Source organism: Aspergillus campestris (assembly GCF_002847485.1).
Source record: "Aspergillus campestris IBT 28561 chromosome Unknown P168scaffold_1, whole genome shotgun sequence".
Lineage (NCBI taxonomy): Eukaryota > Fungi > Ascomycota > Eurotiomycetes > Eurotiales > Aspergillaceae > Aspergillus > Aspergillus campestris.
This window is the reverse complement of record NW_020194336.1, coordinates 878,347-894,761: the sequence shown is the minus strand read 5'-3', so window position 1 is coordinate 894,761 and position 16,415 is coordinate 878,347. Positions and strand designations below refer to the sequence as shown.

Below are 16,415 nucleotides of genomic sequence, written 5' to 3'. Positions count from 1 at the left end.
GTAATTCATGATTTTTGAAATCACGTTTTCTTTTTCCCTTTTCTCTTTCTCTGTTTTTATCCATTTTCTATCTTTTTTCTTTGCGATCTCCCTCTTGCTCCGGTTGGTTAATGATGTCGCTTCATGCAATCCGGAGGCAGAGCGCGAAGAACAAAACCGAGTGATGCTGCATCCATGGATGCGATGGCAGCACTCGGAGGAGGTTCTGTGTGACGTGGCTGTATAGCTATAGACTGAAGGCAATACATTTACGATCTGTTGTCTTGTAGTTGTATCCTGGGTTATCACACCTGATGACCCCATCCCATCCCATCCCATCCCATCCCTAACCCCCTCCCACTCTACCTCACCACCTCACCTACACACCCCCGCCAACCAAACCACAAAGTGAACAAAGTAAATAAAAATGACAGCCCAACAAAACACACCCACCTCTCGCCCTCCCCCTCAACAATGGAACCCAACAGCCCCTCCCTCCTCTGGGCCCACGAACTCCGCCGCGAAAACATCCACCTCATCAACCGCCTCGACACGGCCCACGCAGAGCTCACCTCCCTAACATCCACCGTCGCCGAGCTCCAGCGCACAACGACCCATCTCGCAGAGCAGATCACCACCGTCGATAACCGCTACGAGGCCCGGCTGGATGGCTTGCGCGATGGCTTCACGCAGAGGGTTGATCTCCTTGTTCGGCGCGTGGATGCGCTTGAGGGGAGGGTTGGGGTGTTGAAGGGGGTATTAGAGGGGAGCTGTGTGGATCGAGGATCGTGGGGGGGTAGGGGTGGGAATGGTAGGTTTTTCTTCTCTGTCTGTCTGTCTGTCTGTCTCTTTGGGAGAGTGTCACTGTTGTTGCTGTGTGTGTGTGTGTGTGTGTGTGTGTGTGTGTGTGTGTGTGTGTGTGTGTGTGTAGCGATTGCCATGCTGTGTTGCAGTGATCTGACTGACTGGCCTACCTTGTGCTGTTTACTGGGTAGCACTACAAGGGCAGAGTAGACGCACTAAGCACTCCCAGCGCGAGGCGTCCTCAGACTCAGACTCAACCTCAACCTCAAACCCAGACCAAGACAAAGACCAAGACCAAGACAAAGACCAAGACGAAAACACAGTCCTCGTCCCCGACTCCTTCCCCCCAGACAAGCGCCAACCAAACACCAACCAACAAGACTCCAACCCCAACGAACACGACTACCTATCACCGCGTCCTCACCCCACACCAGATCCTCCTACTCCTAGCCCTATCACAGCCACTAGAACTACTACTCCATCCACAGTCACCGTCACCACTCGCGACAGCCCCAGCCCGTCTAGTCCAGCGGTGTCAGAGCAGCGAACAACGATAAACCTCCAACAAGGTACCCGATCTCTTCAAGAGTATGTCCGCTTTGGGGAGAGTCTGCGCGCGGAGTTGGAGCCGTGTAAGCGCGAGGGGGAGATCGTGGGGCGGTTTGTGAAGGGATTGAGTGATGAGGGTGTTAGAGGGATGGTGGAGAGGAGGATGGATTGTGTTGGGTGGGTTTGGGAGAGGATGGTGGGTGTTTTGAGGGAGGTTGTTGGGGATAGAGGAGGTGGCGCTGCTGCTGCTATGGAGGATAATGGAGAGGGGGGCGATACTAGTGTGAAAGGTAGGAGTAGACGAAGCAAGAGGAGGCGCATTTCTATTGTTTCTCCTGATGAGGAGGATCTGTTGCAAATGGCTGGGATGCATGTTGGGTAGGTGGTAGGTAGGTATGTATTACCATGTTCCTATAGCAGTGTCTATGATAATCTAGCTCTTGTATATGTAGTATACAGCGACAGTGACGACGAAAGAGAAGAAAACTAAGTCTCACTATAAAAATACCTCCCCTCCCTATCCTCAACCTCAACCTCAATCCTCCCCTCCTCAATCTCCTTCCCGTCCACCTCAATAGAAGCCCTCATGACATCCCCCGCCTGAACCTCCCCCACCCCCTTCGGCGTCCCCGTAAGCACAATATCATCCTTCTCCAGCGTCATCACGCGCGAGATCTCCGCCAGCAGGCGCGGAATGCGATAAAGCATCAGACCAGTCGAGTCCGCCTGGCGCGCCTGCTCGCCAATGCTCAGCCGCAAGAAGGCATCGTGCGGGTTCGGGATGCGCGATTTCGGGATCTCATTCGACACCGGCAGGAAGGTGTCGAAGCCTTTGGCGATTGTCCAGGGGAGGCCCTTCTTTTTGGCTTCGTCTTGGACGTTGCGGGCTGTCATGTCGATTGAGAGGAGGTAGCCTTTTATTATTATTTTAGCATTGTCATATATATATAGAGAGAGAGTAAGGTTAGGAGGCTTACTTCGAATCGCATCCATTGCGCCCTTCTCGTCATTCGGGTCCAGATCCCGAACGGTGCGGCCCATGACGAGTGCCAATTCCACCTCGTAGTGGAGTTTGGTGCCGCGCGGGCGCAGCACAGGGCCTTCTCTGGGACAGAGGATGGAGGAGGCGGGCTTGAGGAAGAAGAAGGGCTGTTTGGGCTTGGTGTTGTTCAGCTCGGTGATGTGGTCACTGCATTCATTAAGTCGGTCAGTTCATCTTTCTCCAATTGCTCCACCAATTCTGGACGGTAATTAAACTACAAAGCAGGGAAGGACGTACGCATAGTTGCGACCGATGCAGATGACTTTTCTGCAATTGGATTTGATTGCGCTGGCCATGGTGGAGGTGTGTTCTTGGGGGTTGAGAGAAGACAGCGAGGGGAGAAGAGGGGAAAGAAGACGATATGGTCAAGAAGTGTTCGGGCGGGAAAGCCGACGTGCGGAGACGGCCGCAATCTCCGAGACTCGGCGGTTGCATGGGGAATGGTGGCTTTGTGGGGAGTGTGGGGGATCTTGTGTCGCATGTAGTATTGGTTTGTTTTCTTTATAATTCTAGATTATAGAGGATGTCATGTCATAGAGATTGAGAAGTAAGTGTATTGCGACTGGGACTGCAGTGAAGCCACGCCAAGCCCGATCAGCGAGACTCCGAGCACCTCAATCTTCCTTTCTGATTCTTCCTCTTCCTCCTCCTCTCTCTTCTCCCCTCACAATAGCTATCACCATGCAAGTCGCACAGATTCTCTCCGATTTAACATCCCTTCAAGTTTGTGTATGTGTCTCCTCATCACGATTGTTAGCGACTACGAACTAACCAACCCAGGATCATCACGACGCCCTCGCCCTCGTCACCGTCAACGAGAGAATCCCCCGCACCCACACCGCAGAAGGGGGCGCATCCCCGGCGAAATCTGCATCCGTCGATCCCACGGAACAGACGGTCCACGATGACCTCCGCCGTGCCACGGAGTTAGTGGAGTTACACTACGAGATCAAGGCGCGCCATGCGGATGGGATGGTCGACGACGACCTCGCGAAGGCAAGGGACGAGGTGGATCGCGTATTGATGGAGATGGAGGAGGATGCTTGGTAGGATATTCATAATGCGACGAGGTATGGTATGGACATGAGGTTATGAGAGGGAACAGGCGGCATCTATGGCATATGATGGTGTTGGGTATGGCGTACGGGTTCTGAACGGACGGATGGCTGTTATATGGCTATGATATGTATACCACTAGCTCAAGTGAATTGAGCCTTACTGTATTTTGATCCAATTAGAGTGTTTATGTACTTCTCCCAAAAAACTACCTACTACGATCTAGATCTATCAATCCACATCCAAGCAGAGTATGATGTATGCAATGACGTCCTCAGGCACCCTACGCCAAGACGCAAGGCGGTGAGCCTATCTTGCTCGTCACGAATCATGATCGATTTATCGTCTGTTGAGCTTCACTCTCCATTCCTCCTCTCCCTTGTCTTCTCCTCTCTCCCGACTTTGTTGCAATTGCCAGCATCATGGCCACAAGCGTGGATGCGAAGCTGCTGCGGCGGACCAAGTTCCCGCCCGAATTCAGTCGCAAGGTCGACATGACCAAGGTCAACATTGAGGTCATGAAAAAGTAAGCGACGCCCACTCCTTGCCCGGCCTCCTCCCCCGTCGCTGACCCCGTCCGTATAGATGGATTGCAGGAAAGATTTCTGAGATCCTGGGCAATGAGGATGACGTTGTCATTGAGCTGTGCTTCAACCTCCTCGAGGGAACCCGTTACGTACGTGCCAATCCACCGCGGGGAACGAAGGGAAATGGGAATGACGGCTAATATGATCGTCTGTACAGCCCGATATCAAATCGCTACAGATCCAACTCACAGGCTTCTTGGACAAGGATACGGCAAATTTCTGCAAGGAACTCTGGTCGCTCTGTCTAAGTGGTCAGGAGAATCCTCAGGGTGTTCCCAAGGAGCTGCTGGAGGCCAAGAAACTCGAGCTCATCCAGGAAAAGGTCCGTCCTGGTCTCTGATAATACTCGGTATAGATGGGTCGTTAACTGACACTTCTCAGCTCGAGGCAGAAAAAGCAGCCGAACAAGCGCGACGACAGAAGGAACAAGAGCAACGGCGGGAGCGGGAAATGGAAGACCTGCGGCGGCGCGACCGTTCTGATCGAGGGCGTGGAGGAAGAAGAGGCGGGCGCGGGGGTGGGCGCGACTTCGAGCGTCGTCCATCGCCACCCCGACGACGCAGTCGTGAACGGTTTCGCGATGCGCCGCCATCCCGGCGTGACTTCGACTCATACGTACCATCGCGGCGAAGCCGACGGCCCAGCCGCTCCCGATCTCGCTCCGTCTCTTCGTCACGATCCCCGCCCCCTCGTCGCCAACAACGCTATTCCAGCAGGGACAGGGACCGACGCCGACGCCGCCGGTCGGCCAGCGGTTCCATCTCCCCGGAACGCCGGCGGTCCGCCCCTCGCCGACGCGGCAGCCCGGACTATGGTGATCGAGTGCGGTCTCCTTCCCGCAGTGGTTCCTCGCGCTCACGTAGTCCCAGACGAGATCGCAGGAGATCGCGATCGGTGTCGTCGCGCAGCTCATCCCGTTCACCGCCCCCGCCTTCTTCCCGGGACCGGCGCCGGAGGGGCTCTTCGGCCTCGGATGATGACCGGGGCGCTCCGCGACGGAGACGATCCTCGCCTCACCATTCTTCACGCGCGCATAAGAAAGAATCACCAGCTGATGTTGCAAAGGTTCGCAAGACCCGTGATGATCGCCGCTTGAGCCGTAGCCGCAGCCACAGCCGCAGTCGCAGTCGCAGTCGGGGCCGGGGCCGGAGCCCGACGAGGAGTATCAGCAGCAGCCGCAGTCGAAGCCCCAGACAACACGACTCGCGCAGCCGCAGTCGCAGTCATAGTCGCAGTCGCAGCCGCGGTGAAGGCCGAAAGCGGCGACGCTCAATCCCCAGATATGCCCCGACGGCCCGCCGTCGGCGCGATTCGTCTTCCGTGTCAGCCCGCGACGAGAAGCGGCCACGGGTCCGAGAAGCAGACTCCGATGCCGCGCCGGCACCAAAAAGATCCCCAAGCCCAGCCGACAAGGCCCCCCAAGCGACCATGACATAAAGGATGCAGCTCCCGAGGTGGGTGAATCACTCTAAGTACGTCTGGATATCTGTTTGGAAGGGGAAGAGAGAGCGATAAGGTTTTAATCCAAACAATGAGTCTTACACGATGTCTGTCTATCTATCTATCTGTCTGTCTTTTTATCACTGTCAATCCATCCTACGATTGCTACTGGACTGATTTAATTGATTGATCCTTCTGCACCTGGGCTGGCTTCGGCTAACGACGTACCAACACATAGTCCACACACTCTGCCCATCGGCCCGCCGCTGCGCGCATCTCGACCACCGCGCTACGCGAGAAGCTCCTCCGCGAGAAGCTGGTCGCCCGGCGACGGTCGTCGACGGCAGAAAGGTAGGTTGGTTAGTCGCCACTAGGATGGGAGGGACCAACCGTGAGTCCAGTCGTAAATACGGGGGATTTGCGCATGTTCGCCACGTTCACAGCATTAGATAGTTCTGCAATAAGACTGCGACCTACTTCATGTTCTGCATAATATGTACACAGGATACAGGAATCAATCAAGACCTAGCAGGGTATTCCAAGCACCTAGCAAAGTCCGAGTCAATCGAAATTTCATCCCAGCAAACCTCTCAAGGCAACTAACTACCTCAAAAGTCCAGTCATCCATCCCCAACTCGTTTATTCGAAGACAGAGCTTGCGTATACTAGTACTAACTTGCAAATCACTCTCATACCATGACACGCGGCTGCAGCTTTCCCTCGCTGTAGATACATTCCCGAGTAGAATAAAGAGTGCATAATTAAGGTGTATGTATGGACAGGAGAGACTGGAGCCAGTACTGTCGACAGGCTATGGGTCTTGCCAGTTGTCTGTATTTCTCATCTGTATGCTAATGTTAATCAATCGCACTATGATAATAGAAGCCTAAGAGTCCAGACTCCTCCAAGCAGGTAGATCAATGTATAAATGCATAGATAGAGAGAGAGATAGACAGATAAACAAACACCAACACCCCCAAAACACCACGCCATCAACACTAACCCCACGCACATACCAGGATAAACAACGAACCCATCAATCCGGATGATTAATATATTCAAGACAGCTAATCCTCCAAAAGAACCAATACCCAGGATGATAGAACCGCCATGCATGTATATCAATTTAGAACCTTATTTTGACCTCTTTCTTACTCTCTCTACTATCTATGTAGCTGCTGTTATCTAGTGAATATAATGGTATATTTTTGGATAAGTAATGAATGTACTGTGGAGTAATCAGGGACGTTATCCATCCATAACTATGATGGCCGTTAAACGAAGGAATAAACTTGGTTAAATCCCAGATAACACCATTCCCCACCATAATCAACCACTATCACACCTGATAAATCAAGTAAAAATAAATGATAATATGATAATAATAATACTCCCATTGATCCTGCCAAAAAGAAATACAAATGAAAAAGAAAGAAAATCACATGCCCAACCGTCATGATGTCACGCAATTTCCTTCCGACTCCTCCCCCCTGTCAATCGCGTGGCTGGGGCCCTCTGGGGCCCCCCTTTGCGTGGCTTATTGGGATCGGCTGGTTGTTGTTGGGGCGGGTCGTCGTTTCTTCCTTTTTTCCTCTTTCCCCGTTATTTTATTTTATTTGATTTTATTGTTTTATTATGTTATTCTTTTTTCAATATGATTATTATTGTAGTTGCCTAGTTTGGAGCCGAGGTTAGTAATACTCATCTGTCTATTCTGTCTACTACTGTAGTAGTTTGTAGTGTTGTATAGTTATCATCATGCTAAAATTCGTCATAATACTCTACAAAATAGAACCAAATGTGTGCCTGACAGTAATATCATGTACATGATCAAGATATAGAAGGAATGTACTCCATTGAAGGGAATAAAAAAACGCGTTTCAACGAAAAGAAAATGTAGGAAGAAGAGAAATGGCCAAGGCAACATCAGAAGTCAAATCAATAACAAAAACTAGATAAACAAATAAACATCTTCCTGGCGAGTTCTAACGCTACATGTGTGCCGATGTAATCCTCTTTGCCCAGCCAGTGGTGTCCATCCGTTCGTGATCCCCTCTACTGGCCCCCGGTCGAAACCACACATGCCCAGAGAAGAATTTTAGAATTAAAATTAGGTATGTACAGGTATCTTCACCGTTGCTGCCATGGCGATCGTCGCGGAAGGTTGGATTCCTCAGTGCGGGAGATCTTCTCCCTTACTGGGGCGGGCAGGAAGCGACGCTGACGGTCGTCGTCATGGTGACCACCTTGCGGGGCTTGCCGCTGGGCGCCTGGGTGACCTGGGGCGAGTCGCTGTTGGTGGCGACGGGGATCACGGCCTCCGAGGTGATGGTCTCGCAGGGGGTGCTGCTGGCAGCGGGGCCTCGGTCGAGGTGGCCACGGGGACGACGGTCTCCGAGGTGATGGTCTCACAGGGAGTGCTGCTGGCGGCGGGAGTAGACTGGGTCGGGGCAACAGCCGGGCCGAGGGGGTCTCGGTGCTGGTAGCGATGGGGACAACAGTCTCCGAGGTGAAGGTCTCACAAGGGGTGCTGCTGGCCTCGGGGGCAGCAGAGGAAGCGGGGGACTCAGTAGAGGTGCTGACGGGCACCACGGTCTCCGAGGTGAAGGTTTCGCAGGGGTGCTGCTTGCCTCGGGGCGGCAGAGGAGGGGGAGGGCTTGTGCGGCACAACAGGAGCGGAGGAGTGAGGGGAGCTCACGGTCGAGGTGGCCACAGGCACAATCGTCTCGGAGGTGATGGTGTCGCAGGGGGTGCTGGAGGCCGCGGCGGACGAGCTGCCGGTAGGCTGAACAGCGGGAGCCGAGGGGGACTCGGTGTGAGTGGCCACGGGGACGACGGTCTCCGAGGTCAGGGTGTCACAGGGGGTGCTGCTCGCCTCAGGAGCAGGAGAAGCGGGCGACTCGGCGGGGCGCTCGGGGCCGGGGCGGAGCTGCTGGTAGCAGGAGTCTCAGGAGCCTCGGTGGAGGTAGTCACGGGCACGACCGTCTCGGAAGTGATGGTGTCACAGGGGGTGCTGCTGGAGGCGGCGGCGGACGAGGTCACGGTGTGCTGGACAGCAGGGGTCGAGGAAGACTCGGTGGGCTGGGCAGCAGGGGACGAGGGAGACTCGGTGTGAGTGGCCACGGGAACAACCGTCTCCGAGGTCAGGGTGTCACAGGGAGTGCTGCTCGCCTCAGGAGCAGGAGATGCGGGCGACTCGGCGGGGGCGCTCGGGGCCGGGGCGGAGCTGCTGGTAGCAGGAGCCTCAGGAGCCTCGGTGGAGGTAGTCACGGGCACGACCGTCTCGGAAGTGATGGTGTCACAGGGGGTGCTGCTGGAGGCGGCGGCGGACGAGGTCACGGTGTGCTGGACAGCAGGGGTCGAGGAAGACTCGGTGGGCTGGGCAGCAGGGGACGAGGGAGACTCGGTGTGAGTGGCAACAGGGACGACGGTCTCCGAAGTTAGGGTGTCACAGGGGGTGCTGCTGGAAGCGGGAGCGGACGAGGCACCGGTGGGCTGGACGTCGGGAGAAGAGGGGGCCTCGCTGTTGGTGGCAACAGGGACGACGGTCTCCGAGGTCAGGGTGTCACAGGGGGTGCTGGAAGCAGCAGCAGACGAGGCGCCAGTGGGCTGGACGTCAGCAGCCTCGCTGTTGGTGGCAACAGGGACGACGGTCTCCGAGGTCAGGGTGTCACAGGGTGTGCTGGAAGCAGCAGCGGCGGCGCCAGAAGAGGCCGGGGTCGAGATGGCGGGCAGGCTGGTACCGCTGGGCTTGGAGGCCGGGTCGGCATCGCAGCCAGTGATCAACTGGATGATGATGATCTGGATCTTGTCGGTGAGCTCAATGCCAGCAGCACCACCACCGAGGGCAGCCAACTGGGCACGGGTACCCATGGAGATGGTCTCAATGGCCTCACCCTCGGTGAGGAGCGAGAGCACACCGTGGAGGTTGGTGCCCAGGAGGCCGTCGATGGTGTCGGTGAGGAACGAGGTGAGGTCGGAGACGAGGCCGTTAGCCAGGTTGAGGGCGACCTCGCCGCCGTTGGCAAACGAGAGCCAGTAGATCAGGAGAGACTTTTGCTCCTCCCCGAGCTTGTTGTCGGAGTTGGTGAGCCACTGGACGACAGAAGTGCGGGTCTCCTTGGACAGGGTGGTGGCAGCCTGGCCCTTGGCACAGGCTTCCAAGGCGGTCTTGACCGTGGAATCGAGCTCGCCAACGACATCGCTCTTGAGGATCGCAGTCAGGGTGGCCTTGGCGCCGTCAACCAGGGAGCCGGCTTCACCAACGAGGCTGCCGATGGCGGAACCGGAAGAGATGGTGGACAGGCCGCCGTGGGGCAGCGAGCCCAGCGAGAGCACATCCTTGCCGGTCTCGTTGTTCAACCAGGCCAGGACGGTCTCCTTCAGCTCCTGGGTAAGCTTGCAGTCGGAGCTGTTCAGCCACTCCTTCAGGGTGGACTGAACCTTGTCCTCCAGATCGGAGGCCATGCCACCGGAGGAGCTGAGGGCCAGGGCGGACTTGACCTTAGGCTCGATAGACGACCCAGCGTCCTTGAGGAAGGCAGTCAGGGAGTCCTGGGCGGAACCGCTGAGGACCATGCCGACGACGTCATCGACGGAGGAGAACACGCCGTCCAGGGTGACGAAGAGGTTGTCCTTGGAGGCGATGCTGGCGGCGGTAGGGATGAAGAAGGAGAGGGCGGAGGTGGTCTCGACGGGGAGGGTGGCATCGGCCTCTCCGTCGGCCCACTTGAGCAGAGCAGTCTTGATGGACTTCTCGAGGTGAGAACCGTCGTGGCTCTTCACCCACTCGACCAGCTCCTCACGGGCGTGGGACGAGACGACGCTAGCCTTGCTTCCCAGCGCAGCACTCTCCAGAGCCGCGGCGGCAGGGCCACTGATTCCGGTGAGGATGAAGGCCGGGCTCTGGCCGTCCTGACCGAAGAGCGCCGCGATCAGGCCAGTCAGATCCTCGACAACGTCGGTGACGAGACCGCCGACCTCGCTGACGAGGCCACGGTTCTCGAGCTGGGACCGCGGAAGGGCGAGAGCATGGCTCGCCAAGCTCGCGAGCAGGAGCAGGTTGTCAGAACGCATGATGTGACGATTGTGATCAAAGGAATGTATAGGTCAGCGAATGGCTTCTGAAATCTATCAGAACAAAAAGAATGAAGCAAAAAAAGCCGTTGCGGTGGCTAAAAACAGCCGATTTGGTTAATGACAGACTGGTAAAATGGTATCAAAAGAAAGACTGGGTGGGAGAAAAAACAAAACAACAGAAGAACAAGACCAGGTTCAAGCGACTGACGGATGCTTGAAAGGTGCGCCCACGGGGGTGATCATCGCTTCGCTTTATATACCCCTGAGCACTTTTTCATCACCCGTGGTACTAACATCCCGAAAGGCTCGATAGAGACTTGCCCCCCATTCTGGATTCCACGATTGGATCAGCGCGCCCCTCGTCCAAGGAGGCAGACCATCTGTGATCGCGGTCCCGGATCTTCGAGGCCAAATTGACCAAGTGGGTCCGGACTGCGTGCGTGAAGGCAAATAAGAGCGCACATGAACCACTGGGTGGACACTTTCGAAACAAACCAAAGGGGATGGGATGAAAATAACTATTTCTAGCAATGGGCTGTGCTAGTCCAAAGGTTATGCGAGCCGAACGGTTGCGGATCAGGAGCAGACCCCCATGCCACGGGTTCGCCTGTCCAGCGTATACGATTGAAGATGTCACCACTCATGCCATGGGCAATAGAGAGAGGCATTGTAGGAGCCTAGGAGGAGAGGGATAATCACGGAAGAGTGAGAGGGGACGAAGTGGACATGAGGATTTCATTCAAGCCGCGGTCCACTTGTGGGAAGCATCCAGCGATAGTCAACACGCCGGCCAACTACTCTCAGGGGAGACGTGGGCCAAGTATAATCCCACAGTACTGATTGTCGCCATGTCGTTGGGTCCTGAGCCAATGACGGCACATCTCACGAACATTTGGGGTAACCTGGATGAATATCACCGAACCCGGTGGACAACCCATGGTTGATCGACACGGCCGGTCTTACGTCCCTGAGCTGACCTTGGAGTCGGGGTCGTGCCTGAGAGAAAATCATGGGGTCAATCAATCAATCAATAGTCATTGCTGGGGAATTGTTGTGTGCTTCTCGAATGTCTGGTTGTTTTGGAGCCTGAGATCACTGAGATACGTTTTAAGAATGATCCATAGTAGATAGTGGATTTTTGGCGAGAGGCATCAAGAGTGCCGGTCACGCTAACCGTTGACTGATCAAAATTGATACCCGCGCCCGGTCCATGCAGTCGCAGTCGTGCTAGGGGAGAACATCTTCATTACAGCAGCACTCCTCTGCGCTGGACTAGGACGAAGCGTCAGGAGACACCCGATCAAAGAATCCCTCTGCCTTCATGACGGTCTTGAGCTTCGCGCGCGGCGAAACCATCGATATCTTCCCTGTTTATCCATATTAATAGCAACGGCCTTATGGAACGAGGCGGACGAACGCCTCCCAGGGAGCAGACCGGGGGGTTCGCGAGCCAAGATCACAATACCCTGGGCTAGCAGCCGTTCGAACATTGCGGCACGGCACCGGATCCAAGGGAAGGAGAAAGGGGAGCGCACAAACATCGAAAGGGGGGTGGGGAAGTGTGGTGAGAAACCTGTTAGCGTCGGCGTACTACGAGCTTAGTGCATCGTTAGTCAGGGACCAGCGACGAGGAAGGAAGAGGGGCCTATATTATGGTCTTCCTCCTGGAGTCCTCCATCCGTGCGATGCAGAGCTTCAAGGGATGAGTGACGGAATAAGGACAGTGGTCCCCCCAACCCTGCAGTATATGGCAGTTGAACTGGGGTTATCAAAAAAGAAAAGTCACCATCAGCAGGATCCGGGCCAAAAGGAAGGAAGAGCACAGGCAATTCTCTAGTTCCCCCCACCCACAAAGCAGACTGTTGTGCACGCAGGGAGATCGTTTCCCCAACGGGTGTTCCTGACCCGACGACCATGTATCCTTGGTTCCTGACGCTGGACTCCACTTGAAAGTGAGGGTCGAATCCGAGGAAGCCGTGTTTGTTGGACGGATGACAATAAAATATAAATGTACACCCCCGACTCCAGACTCCAGACTCCAGACTATCGGGCGGAGAGGGGCCAATTTTCAAGTTGTCGTTTAAAATAAGATAGGCCCTTAGGTGGGTTAAAGATGAGTGGCGTCTGTAGTATAGGCTACTAACCCAGCCAAGGAGGATTAAAGTAAGCTCGCCAATTGTGATTAGTGGAAGTGGGGTGGAAGTAAATTATTCTCCAAGCAGTAAGTACTCCGGAGTGGATGATAAGGGAGGGGAGAGAGATGGGAAGGAGTGACGTGAAGTGAAGGGATTCAAGATGGAGAAATCACGATGGAGAAATCACGATGCCAGTCAGGTGATTGCGGTCAGGTGCAACAACCTCTCTCTATCTCTCTATTGATCTTGATGATGATGCTTTTCCCATCCTCAATCTATATCTCGACAATGGGCTGTTTTGATGAATGCCCAACATGCTGCGAATCGTTCGGTGCTTACATATTGCGATGAAGCAATCTATTATACATATATAACAGGCCAGCAGAGGTATAGTGGAATGGACGCCTTGCAGACCAGTCCATGTCCGGACCATCCTAGCTGGTAAGGTCAATTGGTTTATATAAACGAATTTCTATAGTCTCCCCAGTCCCCCCAGTCCTCCCATGCCCATTTCATTCTATCCCTGTCGTATGGTGGGTTTACAAGAAGTACGGCGAGTGATCAGTATATCGAATATATATCTCCACCATACGCCAAAAACCACACCCTCAGGGAGATCATGACGATTGAGTCCATCCACATCATTTATCCCAATCTATCATGAGAAACAAAGCTAGAAGCAGTATGCAATCCAAATGGGCCCAAGAAACTGATCCAAATAGATCAATCAGACCCATGGTTGCTGCAGCCAAATTCCTGGGATGTTTCATGTTGCCGGGACAACTGGCGTGCCCACGTGACCGGCGCGGACCCAGCCACCCGATGTTGTTTCGTTTCCTGAAAACGAAATGATCCGATCTTCAATCAACCCCGACCATACGACAACCAGACGACAATAACGACCCCCAACGGCGCTAAACCCGTGCGCCCCCCTTGACCGGACACTATTCCATTGTGCATGACCTCGTTCATGTGTCTGATCCATTGGGAGTTGTGACGATGGCCTCTCCCAATTCCCTCTCGACCGCGTATACCAGCGGTCTCTCCCGACAACCGTCGTCCCGGCATCTGTCCCGCGCCGCCACCTCACGCGCCGGTTCCAGACGAACCTCTCCGGAAGTCCAAAATGTCTCTGCTGTGAGTAGGAATCGACAGCTGGAGTCCTCTAGACGGTATTCGCCGGGCGACAGCTCCGATGACGAGGTCCCCGAGCCGAAATTCAGCGCTTCCGTCAAGGCCCTGCTGGACGAGGATGTCGACTCCCCCCGCCTGCAACGGAGGCCTTCCGACAACTATCACCGCCCGAGCGATCGGGTCGTGTCCACCAGCCAGGAGAGGCGATCTCGCACCGCGTCGCCCAACGACCATTCGACAGGGAGCCCGGCACCGCGGGTGGTTCGTCTTGCCCCCAACTTGATCAACGGCACTCGATTCCAACGAGAAGGATCGCCGCTCACTAATAGCGAGAGTGCCGGCTACGACAGCGCGAGGAGTTCTTCCAATGACTTGATCACCCCCGCGCCGCGACCGCGCACCGTGCGCATCAATCCCTCCCGGAGTTCGACGCGCTCTCCCGCCTCGGTTTCCCCCTCGCAGCGTCGCTGGGCAGAAGCCGACTCCGTCGAGGAGCAGAGGAGCGCCGAGCGCCTCGAGGAAGAGAGGAAGGCGCGGTACGAAGAGGAACAGGCGCCGCGCGTCGGCTCCTCTTCCGTGCTTCGCGCGCGCGGTGTGGAAGACGTCGGCCTGCACAGCTCGGTGCGACCGAAGAGAGTCGGCCGGTTAACAGGGAGCTTTCTGAATGGACCCGCCCGGAGGGGCGTGTTAAGACGGCAGAGCGAGGAGAACGACGACCCACAAACCTTTCTCACCGCGGAGGAAGGGAATGATCGGGAACTCGACGGCAACGGCAACCGCGCCGACTACGACTACAAGAAATCAGCGAAACCTTCATCACCACGGGTATCGTGGGTGGACCCGAGCCCCCTCGACCGGGCAGAACGGTATCGACCGCACGATCCCATCAGCCACCGGCCTGGAGAGGAAGCATTCTCCCGGGGTTCGTCTCCTAAATCGTACGGATCGCATTCCAAGTCAACCCCGGGTTCTTCGTCCGACCGGTCGTCGAAACCGCCAAGTGGGGCAGAGCAGCCCGTGTTCAAAGTCCCTCCGTTGCCGGAGCTGCCCTCCACTCGCGACCAGGAGAACGAGCCGCCACCGACTTTCAAGCGGGCCAAGCCTCAGGGGTTTAACCTGCTGGACAAGCCGGAAGGGTTGGCCGTCGTCTACGGGGATGAACGGAAAGACGCACCGCAGCACGAGGCCCCGGCCGGACCGTCCCCGCGGAAGATCCTGGCGATGCGCAGCAACAACGCCCCGCATCATCGACCGGCCCCCCCGCCGCCCAAGATGTCGGTCCTCGAGACGGCAACAGCCAACGCCGGCGCCGCCACGTCGTCGTCCTCTCGTAAGAAGCGGAGCCAGGTCTCCGTCAACCACAAGCCGTTCACACGATTGGACTGTATCGGCCGGGGTGGGAGCTCGCGGGTCTACCGGGTCATGGCCGAGAACTACAAGATCTTCGCGCTCAAGCGAGTCAACCTGGAAGATGTCGACCCGGTCACCCTGGCGGGCTACAAGGGGGAGATTGATCTGCTCAAGAAGCTCGAGAACCTGGACCGCGTGGTTCGGCTGTTCGACTGGGAACTGAACTCGGACAAGCACACGCTCAGCGTCCTGATGGAGATCGGCGAGTCAGATCTTGAGAAGATCCTAACCTATCGACTAAACGCGGAGGATGCGGTGTTCGACTGCAATTTCACGCGATACTACTGGAAAGAGATGCTGGAATGCGTGCAAGCGGTACACCACTATAACATCGTGCACTCGGACCTGAAGCCGGCCAACTTCCTCCTCGTGCAGGGGCGGCTGAAGCTGATCGACTTTGGCATCGCCAACGCTATCCAGGACAACACAGTCAACGTGCACCGCGAGCAGCAAGTGGGGACCCCCAACTACATGTCGCCCGAGGCGCTCGTCGACTCGAACGCGTCACTGGGGCTGCCGTCGAGCGTGGGGAAGGTCATGAAGCTGGGCAAGCCCAGCGACGTGTGGAGTCTCGGCTGCATCCTGTACAAGATGGTGTACGGACAGCCGCCGTTCGCCAAGATCGCCAAATACTACGAGCGCATTCTGGCCATCCCCAACCCGCACGTGAAGATCGACTTCCCGGCGTTCGGCGTGGGCGGCGTGGCAGTGCCGCCGGGGCTGCAGCGGACGCTGAAAGCGTGCCTGCAGCGCGACCAGACGCTCCGACCGACGACACAGGAGCTGCTGGGCTCGCGGGACGCCTTCCTGTACCCGGACGCGCAGCTCGAGGGCGCGGTGCCCGTGACGCAGGAGATGCTTAACCGGATCCTGGTCAACGTGGTCAACCACTGCCGGGTGCGCGGGGTGCCGCGTGATGAAGAGCTGGCCGCATGGCCGGCGGGGTTCTTCGCCAAAATCAAGGCTGCTTTGGAGGAGAACGCATGATTGACCTGACTTGAATATTTTCTTTTGTTGATTACTGTCGGCGTTGCCCACTGAGCGTCTTTCATTTGTTCTATACCATTGAGCGGGATGCATTGCATGTTGGGATAGGAGTTGGATATGTGGGATTTACTGTACAACGAGCAATCAACCATGTTCGCTATTCTTTAATTAAGTTTTGTATTCGTATGTATTTCGTCATGAAGAGTATGTTCG

General features: G+C 55.9%; 6 protein-coding genes across 6 annotated transcripts; 4 read left to right on the top strand and 2 right to left on the bottom strand.

Moving 5' to 3' along the window:
- Positions 1 to 453: 453 nt before the first annotated feature.
- On the top strand, positions 454 to 1,714 carry P168DRAFT_323189 (uncharacterized protein; the record flags this gene model as incomplete). The annotated part of the gene is made up of 2 exons (XM_024840661.1): positions 454 to 735; positions 1,013 to 1,714. 2 exons carry the CDS (start codon positions 454 to 456, stop codon positions 1,712 to 1,714), a joined length of 984 nt encoding a protein of 327 aa, XP_024696583.1.
- Positions 1,715 to 1,818: 104 nt separating this feature from the next.
- P168DRAFT_262037 (fumarylacetoacetate hydrolase family protein) lies at positions 1,819 to 2,704 on the bottom strand (the record flags this gene model as incomplete). The annotated part of the gene is made up of 3 exons (XM_024834727.1): positions 2,612 to 2,704; positions 2,310 to 2,521; positions 1,819 to 2,246 (listed from the first exon to the last, which is right to left on the bottom strand). Exons 1-3 carry the CDS (start codon positions 2,668 to 2,670, stop codon positions 1,819 to 1,821), a joined length of 699 nt encoding a protein of 232 aa, XP_024696582.1. The 5' UTR covers positions 2,671 to 2,704.
- A 204-nt stretch (positions 2,705 to 2,908) lies between these two features.
- P168DRAFT_300767 (uncharacterized protein) lies at positions 2,909 to 3,607 on the top strand. Its single transcript, XM_024838463.1, has 2 exons — positions 2,909 to 3,103; positions 3,155 to 3,607. The coding sequence occupies exons 1-2, from the start codon at positions 3,056 to 3,058 to the stop codon at positions 3,422 to 3,424; spliced, it is 318 nt and encodes a 105-aa protein (XP_024696581.1). The 5' UTR covers positions 2,909 to 3,055; the 3' UTR covers positions 3,425 to 3,607.
- A 184-nt stretch (positions 3,608 to 3,791) lies between these two features.
- On the top strand, positions 3,792 to 5,088 carry P168DRAFT_6024 (PWI domain-containing protein). Its single transcript, XM_024842046.1, has 5 exons — positions 3,792 to 3,956; positions 4,016 to 4,106; positions 4,175 to 4,339; positions 4,399 to 4,839; positions 4,887 to 5,088. Exons 1-5 carry the CDS (start codon positions 3,853 to 3,855, stop codon positions 4,992 to 4,994), a joined length of 909 nt encoding a protein of 302 aa, XP_024696580.1. The 5' UTR covers positions 3,792 to 3,852; the 3' UTR covers positions 4,995 to 5,088.
- Positions 5,089 to 11,761: 6,673 nt separating this feature from the next.
- P168DRAFT_5999 (uncharacterized protein) lies at positions 11,762 to 12,563 on the bottom strand. Its single transcript, XM_024842044.1, has 2 exons — positions 12,182 to 12,563; positions 11,762 to 12,133 (listed from the first exon to the last, which is right to left on the bottom strand). The coding sequence occupies exons 1-2, from the start codon at positions 12,450 to 12,452 to the stop codon at positions 11,856 to 11,858; spliced, it is 549 nt and encodes a 182-aa protein (XP_024696579.1). The 5' UTR covers positions 12,453 to 12,563; the 3' UTR covers positions 11,762 to 11,855.
- A 987-nt stretch (positions 12,564 to 13,550) lies between these two features.
- On the top strand, positions 13,551 to 16,360 carry P168DRAFT_286155 (serine/threonine/tyrosine protein kinase MPS1). Its single transcript, XM_024836288.1, has one exon. The coding sequence runs from the start codon at positions 13,671 to 13,673 to the stop codon at positions 16,200 to 16,202; it is 2,532 nt and encodes an 843-aa protein (XP_024696578.1). The 5' UTR covers positions 13,551 to 13,670; the 3' UTR covers positions 16,203 to 16,360.
- The last annotated feature ends 55 nt before the right edge of the window (positions 16,361 to 16,415 follow it).